The sequence below is a fragment of the Pongo abelii genome, chromosome 21 (genome assembly GCF_028885655.2).
Source record: "Pongo abelii isolate AG06213 chromosome 21, NHGRI_mPonAbe1-v2.0_pri, whole genome shotgun sequence".
NCBI lineage: Eukaryota > Metazoa > Chordata > Mammalia > Primates > Hominidae > Pongo > Pongo abelii.
The window spans coordinates 32,722,330-32,732,150 of record NC_072006.2 but is presented as its reverse complement, the minus strand read 5'-3'; the positions used below and the strand labels follow the sequence as shown (position 1 = coordinate 32,732,150).

Sequence of the window (9,821 nt, the reverse complement as noted above, 5' to 3'; positions counted from 1 at the left end):
CCCGCCCGCTCCCGACATCCCTCCTCCCGCCCGCGCTCCCTCCCTTTGGCTACCGCTCCCCCGGGAGCGGCGGCGGCGGCGGCGGGATGGCCCGGGCCCGAGGCCAGGCCCCGGGGAGCGGCGGGCGGCGGCGGCCGCGGCGGGGCGGCGCGGGAACCGGGCCCCGGGGGGAGTCGGCCGGGCTGCTGCTGCTGCTGCTCCAGGTGCTGCCGCCCGGGGCTACGGCAGGGCCAGGACGCCGGGGCACGCGGGGCGCCGGCGGCGGCGGCGGCGTCTGCTGGCCCGGCGCGGCCCCAGCCTTTCTCCGGGACGCGCGGCTGCTGCTGCTCCTGCCGCCGCTGCCGCCACTGTCGCCGCCGCCGCCGAGCTCCGCGCCCGCAGCCTCCGCCTCCCGGATGGTAATCAGCGCCCCGCGCTGGCGCCGCGGGCGGGCGGGAGGTGGGGGCGGCGAGGGGGAAAGGGCGGGCAGCCCCGCGCCCCCGCCTTGCCCGAGGCAGCTCCCGGGGCGCTTGGGCCCCCCCTCCGACGACCGCGGCCCCGGGCAGCCGCCAGAGCGCGCCTCTGGGGCGCCTCCGCGCGGACCGGGTGCGGGCTCCGCTCCCCGCGCTCCCCGCCCTCCCCGCCCCGCTCGCAGTCCGCCCGCCAGCGCTCAGGCCGCGGGGGAATCCCTCCATCTCCCCGCCCCGCGCCCCAGGAGGGGAGGGGACAGCGCCGGCGCCCGCGGACCCGCTTTCTCCGAGGGAGCGCCCAAGAGGCGAGCGCGCACTGAGCCGCCCGGACTCGGCGCTGCGCCGCTGGAGGCGCCTGGTGCCGTCGGGTCGGGCTGAGCTAGACGCCCGCAGCCTCCGCGGGACCGGATCCGGGGCGGCGGGGGCGCTCACTCACCGCGCGCCCTCATGTTCCCTGCGCAGGACGCTCTGCCCCGCAGCGGGCTGAACCTGAAGGAGGAGCCGCTGCTGCCCGCCGGCCTGGGCTCAGTGCGCTCCTGGATGCAGGGCGCAGGCATCCTGGACGCCAGCACCGCGGCGCAGAGGTAAGCGCTCGGACCGGACCCGGTGCGCTCGGGTTGGACGGCTCCACGCCGCCTCAGCTCAGCTTGCTGGAGCTGCTGGAGCCAGGGGCGGAAGGAGCCCTAACTCTGGACGGTCCCGGCGAGCTCCCCCGCCCACCCGTCCGGAGTGCCTGTGCTGCCTCCTGAGGATGTGGGGCGGGCTGGGGCGGGGCTTCTGCCTCCACTCTGGGCCGCCCCAGTAGATTTCTGACGGCCGCTCGCGGGTGCGGCGGTGAACGCCACCCCAGCCGGGCTGTCTATGGCTCTGAGAGAAGAGGCAGAGCTCCGAGCCATGACCCACAGCCACCGGCCGTCTAGGAACGTCCAGCCCCTCCTTCCTGGGCAGTCCCAGTGACTCTCCTTGTCCAATTCCGCAGCTCTCTGTCAGGAAAGGCACGAAACCCAGCCCCCTTTTTCCTTTCCCACGCCCCTCAGAGTTGGAGGATGGGGGTGTGCAGAGCCAGAGAAGAGGCTGGGGGCTGGACAGTGGCGAAGAGATGAGGTGGGCAGTCGGCCTGGCTGGACTGATTGGCCTGGGAACTGGGCAGGTCCCCTGCCTTTCCCTCAGGTGTTTTTCTGGTAGGACCTTTGGAAGGCAGAGAGCCCCTGGGAACCCAGCACCCGCGCCGGTCTCCTCTGACTCCTTTGCAGGGTCTGGGAACCTCAGTAGGGGATTGACTCCAGGATTTGAAGGCGAACTTTAAAAGTTTATTGACCTGCCCCCAAAGCACCTGAAGGTGCTTTTTGCACCTTCAGCTGTGACCATGGAGGGAGGCATTTAGATATCCTATGGGGAGTCACTGTGGTTAGGATTAGGGAGGTGCCAACTCTGCTGACAGCTGGGACAGGGTGGGCACTGGGCTTCCCAGAAGTCTGAGCTGTTGCAGCAGCCCGAAGGGATTCTGAATGGGGGGCTTAGGGCAGACCGGGCCTCACACAGGAGCCCACATTCACACCCCGGAGGACGCCTCAACCTCACCGTGTAACAGACACACACCGCGCTTCATGCGCAAACTGAAGCCGTTTCTGCACGCCGGTCCTTTCCTGGCTGTCAGGAGGGAACGCTGGGGGGCTCTGGAGCTGATCTCTTCCGGAAGAGAAAGGGTCTTGTGGATGAATTAATTTCCAAAACTTTTACAAGGGATATAGCTATATTCTAGAAAATTTGGAAAATAAAAAATTTAGTCCCTCCTCTCTAATACAACTACTGTCAACATTTTAGTGTATTTCCTTCCTATTTTTCTTCTCATTAACTTGTGTTTTCCTGTGCTGTGCTTACAATTCCATCTCCTGCCTATTCTTCTGTTAGTTCTGGCTTTTTTTTTTTTTCAACTTGAGAAGGCCAGTTTCTTAACATGGCCCCCTCTTTGTCCCCACCACCTGCTGTGTGGCGAGAGCTCTTTGTAAGAGTGGGTGAGGAGTGCTGACGGGGGCCTCTGGGAGTTAAGGTTCCATTTCTCTGCAGCCTTTCCCTCTGTGCTTACCCAGAGGCAGGTCTGATGAAGGGGAAGCAGACGTGAAGGAGGCAGTGCCCTTGGAGACTGCGTGGGGTTCAAGAAGTGTGGGGATAAGGCTTCCCCCAGAGCATGGGCCACGGCAGTGGTGTCTGCGCATAGTGGGGCTGAGTGGGCTTGGGGTGTCCAGTCTGAGTCCCCACATTGTGAGGGCCACATTCCTGGGATACAGAGGGCTTCCGCAATGTGAACAGGCTTTCTTCAGGCTCGGTCTGCTAAGCCCCAAGTTTGGAGACTTCTCTGTCTCAGGACATAGACTAGGAGCCCCCACTCGCTTTGTTGTTCGGCTGACTTTCCTCCCTGTCCCAGAGGGAGCTGCTTCATCCTTCCTCCCCAATCTTCCACGTGTTGTCTGTCATCACTACAGTTGTATCTTGTTCCTCAGTCAGTCCTCTGCGCAGGTCTTCTCATCCCAAAACAGCAACAATGAAAATTCCTCCCCCTTGCGCTGCCTCCGCCTTCATCGCGGCCTGGTTTCTCTCCCTCTCATCTCTCAGAAACTTTCACGGAAGTGCTTTCCCACTCCCCGGGATCCGAGAGTTAGCTTTGACACCTTCCTCAGCCTCACCCCACAGTTGCCTGATTGTCACGGCTTAGAAAGGTTCTTTTCCGTGTCCTAGTCCCAATCTCAGTGCCCTCAGCCACCACTTTTAGCAATGAAACCCCCTGGCCCTCCACCCACTTCCTCCCTGGCTTGAAGATTAACTGCACCCTGGTTACCACCTCAGCCTCCTGGCCCTGTGCCTAGCCCCAGCCATTCACCACTCCCGTAAAACCATCTTCCCTGCATTGGGGACCAAAGCAGTATTTCCAAAGTACTTTTTTCTGATCATGTCTCTCTCCGATTACAAATAAAGTGACCAGGCTGGGCGCGGTGGCTCACACCTGTAATTCCAGCACTTTGGGAGGCCGACGTGGGCGTTTCACTTGAGACCAGGAGTTCGAGACCAGCCTAGCCAACATGGTGAAACCCTATCTCTACTAATAATACAAAAATTAGCCAGGCGTGGTGAAGCATGCTTGTAGTCCCAGCTACTTGGGAGGCTGAGGTGGGAGGATTGCTTGAGCCCGGGAGGCAGAGGCTTCAGTGAGCCAAGATCGCACCACTGTACTCCAGCCTGGGTGGCAGAGTGAAACTGTGCCTCAAAAATAAATAAGTAAATAAATAAAATAAAATAAAATAAAGTGACCAACCCCCAAGCCCCACTGCTTCCTCATGGATATCTCCAACATTCAAGGCCTATCATGGTCTGACTCCAGCCTTCCTCCCCAGCCTCCTCTGCATGATACTTGGCAGGCAGTGGATACTTGGAGAATTAGCTGTGCCTCCAGTAAGTGCTATGGTCTATTGAAACAGTCCCTCTGCCCTCAGCACCCGAACATCCCCTGGATTAAGTCTCACCAGCCTCAGGACTTCCTCCCACACCCACCGACCCCAGCACCTGCTCTTTCTGTGCCCTCCCACCCTGCCCAGGGGAGTGGCTTTAGTGCTGCCTATGAATGCTTACCATAGGCCAGCATCTGCTGTTCTCTGCCTGTCCCAGTCCTCCTTGCCCCGCCAGCTGGGGCCTTCCCCTAAGGCAAGGGTAGCGGTCCATTCATCCTTGTGTCCACAGCACCCAGGGCAGGCTCAGGCAGTCCATGGGGGATGGGGGTGATGACCATCTGCCGGAGGAAGCAGTAGTGTTTCTCAGAGGGCTCCCAAGTCCCCTTATGTTGGGTTCCCTTCTTGACTTTGGAAGACTCCAGGTTCTACCTGACCCAGGAATCAGCTGCTGGAGCAGCTTCTCCTGCCCAGTTCTACAGCTTGACTTTTACAACAATGCCAAGATTTTACAGAAGGTGGGTGGGGAGGAAAAGGCTCAGAAGGCCAGCTAAGATCAGTGAGGGAGGCTCTGCCAACAGGAAGGAAGTTCTGAGCAAAAGAGGGGTAGGGAGGGCCAGGTGCAATGGCTCACGCCTGTAATCCCAGCACTTTGGGAGGCCGAGGCGCGCAGATCACGAGGTCAGGAGATCGAGACCATCCTGGCTAACACAGTGAAACCCCATCTCTACTAAAAATACAAAAAAATTAGCTGGGCATGGTGGCGGGCGCCTGTAGTCCCAGCTACTCGGGAGGCTGAGGCAGGAGAATGGTGTGAATCTGGGAGGCAGAGCTTGCAGTGAGCCGAGATCGCGCCACTGCACTCCAGCCTGGGCAACAGAGCGAGACTCTGTCTCAAAAAAAAAAAAAGAAAAGAAAAAAGAAAAAAAAGGGGGGGGTAGGGAGAGCAGAGGGGCTGCAAACCCTTAAACTGGAGGCAATGGGGATGGGAAGGCTGGTGGAGAGGGCTGCCCTCTTCCTACCAGGGAAGTCTGCACAAGGACCCCTGCCCCTGCCCTGAGCCGACAGGACTTTATCTCTGAGATCCATTTGCCCAGCCCCAGCCCATCTTCCCCTGACTTCCCTGAAGACTCAAGTCCTCCTGCTGGCACACTCAGCACAGAAGTAGCTCTCTTCTCCTTCTGATGTGCTTCCCAGTCTGGGGAGACCTCTGGGGGGCCCAGGCCAGACCTCCCCCTGGAGGAGACCCCTGGAGGACCCAGGCCAGCCCTCCCACTGGAGCTGGTCCCTGCACACTAGCAGGGCCCTGGAGAGGGAGGCCAGCTGGGGCTGCCTTTCCTGTAAGCAGCTGCAGGCTAGCATCCCTGCTAGGAAATGCTTTTGTTTGCTTTAATAATTCATAGCCGATTCTCAGCCTGGGACCTGGCAGGCAGGCCTGTGGGTGGGTGGCGAGAGGGTGGGCAGAGAGCAGTGGAGTGGGGAGTCTTTGGGTAGAATTGAGGGCCAAAAGAAGAGGGGGAGAGCAGGCCTGTGAGATCCTTCCCCTTCCCTTTCCCCAGCCTTCAGGGACTTTGGTCACTGTGCCAATTTCCTGGGGCAGGTGAGCAGGGCAGCTGCTGGGGCAGTGGGAAGAGGGGATAGGGACCCTCCCCAGACCCAAACCTCATCTCCAGCAGGACCATCTGGACACAGGCTCTGGGCAGCTGCCTGCAGCCACCAGGTCCTCCCTGTGCAAGCATTGTTGAGGTGGGTGTGCCCCACTGAGCTGCTGCTTTAATCTTCCACTGGGCTGCTGCTTTTATCTTCCCCAGTCTGCACCATGGCCAGGGGTTGGCATGTCAGGGGCTGGGCAGGGCCAGGCCAATAGATCTTGTCTGGGGCAGGAAGGCCAGGCCCGCCTTGATCATCATAGCAGTCCCTGGGTCCAGAGGATGCTTGCAGGGGAAAGCAGGGGCCAACCGGATGCTTGGAGGAAGTGGGGATGTAGAGGAAAGGGACTGATGGAGCCCTGTCAGGATGGGGCTAAGAAGAGCTGGACTTAGCAAAGAGAGACTTTGGGGAAATCTGCAAAAAGGGATGAGATGCAGGAGTTTTTGCTCCTTCCACTTCCTGGGGTGAGGGGTGTCAACAAAGAGCCTCCCCCCATTACTGATGAAAGTAGGGCTTGTCCCCTGTAGCCCCAGCATCCCAGACTCAAAGACAAATTAGGACCAGGGCAAGGCACGGCTCAAAACCTTGAGTTACCAAGGCAGCCAAGAGTTAGGATTTGGTGGGGAGAAGGGAAGGCAAGACACCTGGGGGTGCCTCTGAGAGGAGGCCAAGGCTCCGGCCTCGGTCACTTGTCCTCTGTGGGATTTGAGCTGGCTGTGGTTAAATTGCTCACGTTTACAACAAGCATGTAGTCAAGGATGTGAAGAGCCGTGAGTGGCCTGGGGAAGAGAGAACAGAGACTGTGAGGGGGGCTTTGTCTGTACCAGATAGTTATGCTGTGGCAGGGGAAAGCAGCTGCTGTGAAAAGGGCCCTGGTGTCCTGCTCAGCCTTGCAAAGGAGCATCTCCCGGGACCTGCTGGGCAGCCCCAGCAATAGCAGTCAGACACCTCTGCAGCTTCTGGCATCTCCCCACAGGCATCCACATACACTCTGGAGCACAGTCCACCTGAATGACCTAGGCTGTGAAGGTCAAGTTGCCCTTGGTGTTGGCTTGAACCTGGATTCCTAACAGTGCTCAGGAAGTCCATGCACACCCATGCTCACTACAAAGCATGTTGACTCTGACCAAAATGCATCTGTGCAACGTAAATCTTTTTTGGTGTCTCAAACAGTCTCCTTTAATTTTCAGTCTATTTAAGAACGAAAGATGGGAAGGAGGTGAGTGGGGCACAGTGGAAATACAAAAGTGAGCATATTCTCTTCCCAAATCTGGGTTCTTTAGTACAGAGGCAAATGTCCCACTGCCTCAGGACACTCTGGAGTTGAGAAGAAAGTGTTTTGAACATTGTGCTTGAAACAATCTTTTTAAGAAAGCAAGGAAATGTATAATTCATTTTGCAGTCTTGCAAAAGTGGTTGATGTGGCTGATTTTGTCACTCAGCTGCATTTCTCTGGAAAAGGCGCTTATGTGGCATGGTTTGTTCACTAATGATGCTAAGTGAATAAGTTGTTTCTGAATTATGGGCGCCAGCAGTACATGTGCCAGGTGAGGCAGTTCTTACTTGTATTTGTCATAAACTGATACCTGCCAAGCTGCACTCAGGCCCTTGGGGCTGTAGCTTTGCTGGCATCCATCGTACCCCAGGACTCTGAATGGCTGGCAGTTGGTACCCACCCACATCCCCTCAGGACCCTTGGTCAAGGGTCTGCCTCTCCTGCTGTTAGCTGCTTCCCTTTGCTTGAGGACTTGCTCAGGCTACCAGAACCTGCTCTGCTCAGCTCAGAAGTACCTGAGAAGTAACAGCCATAGAAGCCCTCCACCAGTCACTGACTGGAGTTGGTGGATAAATACCCCAGCTCCCTCACCCATCCCTCTGGTGGGATAATGCTGAGGCACACATTCCATGCTGTTTCCAGAGTTCCCCATGGGATGGAGCTCCAGGTGCCCACAGTGGAGACTTGAAAATGCACCCTCTATAGGCTGCTTTCTCATCTTTGTCTCACCTCCAACCCCCAGTGTTTCTGAATCACTGCCCAGATACACTGTTGGTATTTGAATCCTTGTGCCTAGGTCTGCTTCTAGGGGAACCCAAATAAAATACTTGCCTCTCCGGGCTTCAGAGGCTCTATTCCCCCTTCTCTCCCCCTTTCTTTCTTTTAGATTAAGGATACATATCAAAAGACATACTTGCAGTTTCTCTCCACACCCCAATGTTTGTCTTAGGCAGCGCCACTTTGGAGCAGCACCATGAGATCAAAGACATTGGCCTTGGTCCACATCTCTCTGTCTCTAAGCCAGTCTGAGAGCAGACAGTGGTCCCCACCTCCCACCTGTGTCCCCACGCATCTGCACCCAGGATGTGCCCATCAGGAGCCCTCAGACCACTCAGCACCTCCTGAGCTGTTTGAGTCTCTATGTTTCTTTCTTTCTGTTCTTTAGTCTGGGTTTGTTTTCTCATTACAAGAGCATCAGCTACCCCCAAGGAATAAGAAATCTCCCCTTCCGCTTCCCCAGCCCTCTCTCTTTGGAACTTGTATTTCCGTTCTACGAGTGTTGATTGGTCACCTCCTGCACGTTGGGGTCAATCAGGAGAAGGAGGCACCGTCCACACCTGCCTCTGTCGCTCTTGAGTCCTATTCCCCACAACATGCTGTTCCTCGTGTCCTTCTCCATCTCTTGTTCATAGGAAGTATCTTTTGCTCGTCTTGCCTTGAGCTTCTCCAGGCCTGGCAGGGCTATGAACAGGGTGAGCTGGAGACATTCCCAGGCAAGGGGCAGCCCCATATGCGCTGCAGGGCTCTTGCCCACTCTGCAGTCCTCTGGTTGGAAGGGTCTGGGGCTGTCATTAACACTGCCCTGTTGTTGTCCATGGCACGGATCTTGTCCTGCAGCTGTAAACTAACCAGTGCTGCTCCACGGGTGGGTGTGACCCTGGGAGGATGAGTGTGCCTCAGACCCACTGAGCCATGCTGGAGAAGGGCAGGATTTCGCTCTGGGCTGCCTGGGGGCAATGGACTGAGCCTAAACCTGCTATGGGGCAGGGCACAGGCACACAAAGCAGGGCAGCCCCTCCATGTCTCCAGCTGGCAGGAGACGCTGGCCCAGAGACCCCAGGGGAACCTGCTGTCTTCCCCCTCCCCAGGTCCCTGTGCCCTTGCTCCTGTGTAATCCCCTCCTGCAGGGATGCTGAGCCCTGGGAAGGAAGCTTGGCTTGGGGCTTATGCCATACTTCCCAGGTCAGGTCCTCAGCAGCGTGGCAGGAGCTGGGGGGGCAGCCAGGGCCCAGGAATGGCTGATATTTGGGTGGGACAGGAAGCTCAGGCCAGCGTCTTTGATTTATGCTGCACCAGTCTGGAATTTGGCCTGAGCACTTGCAGGGTGTCTGTGTAGAAAGGGCATGTCCAGTGGTCTGGGAGATTCCATTATTTCTCCGCACCCACCACTCCTCTGGCAAGGCTTCCTTTTCTCTCTACAGCCTCCCTCCCCGCTGCCTGAGAGCCTTCCAGGCCCCTTCGCTGGGCTAGATGACAGGATAAAAGCCACAGGGACCTGGGAGTGCTTCACAAACCCATCTCCTCTGGCTTTCTCTCCCACTAGGTGGTCCTGGAACCCATCCCCGGTGGTGGAGTTCAAGTTAAGCTGGTCCTGGGAGCAGGAGGGAGGAGCTCAGGGTTGAGGCCTCATTAGCATATTCATCAACAGTAATCAGGGCCCTGCTGTGATCGAAAGCCCTCTTAGGGCTTCCCTGCCTCTTGCTGGCTGGGGAGCGGGTGAGGGGCGATCAAGGCCTCAACTTGAAAGGACTGCAGCCTGAGGGTGAGGGGGTGGAGGGAGCAGGGAAGGATGGAGGGACAGTGAATTCCCTAGGGAAAGGAGCATCTCTAAAAAGAATCTGTGGTCAGAAAGAAAGGTGAAGAAAGGTGTTGAGGCACAGTGGCTCAAGACTATAATCCCAGCACTTTGGGAGGCCAAGGCAGGAGGATCGCTTGAGCCCAGGAGTTCAAGATCAGCCTGGATAACATAGTGAGACCCCATCTCTCCAAAATTAATTAGCTGGGCATGGTGGCTCATGCCTGTAGTCCCAGCTACTCAGAAGGCTGAGGTGGGAGGATCATGTGAGCCTAGGAGGTTGAGGCTGCAGTGAGCTATAATTGTGCCATCGCACTCCAGCCTGGGTGACAGAGCAAGATCCTGTCTCAAAAAAAAAAAAAAAAAAGATATTGGAGGTCCCCTCCCCTCATCTTGATCAGGGACAAGAAGACTTACGGCTTCTGTCTCCT

General features: G+C 57.5%; 1 protein-coding gene across 4 annotated transcripts in view; it reads left to right on the top strand.

Annotated features, from left to right (window-relative positions):
* Positions 1 to 9,821, top strand: part of EBF4 (EBF family member 4) — a 67,979-nt gene continuing 58,158 nt past the window's right edge. The window contains exons 1-2 of one of the 4 annotated variants that reach the window (XM_063720601.1): positions 1 to 398; positions 912 to 1,033. In XM_063720601.1, coding sequence (XP_063576671.1) covers positions 87 to 398; positions 912 to 1,033 — 434 coding nt within the window. In that variant the 5' untranslated portion in view covers positions 1 to 86. Of the gene's footprint in view, positions 399 to 881; positions 1,034 to 9,821 lie in introns of those variants that run through there. The other 3 variants (XR_008517090.2, XM_024239143.3, XM_024239144.2) reach the window with 3 other exon arrangements.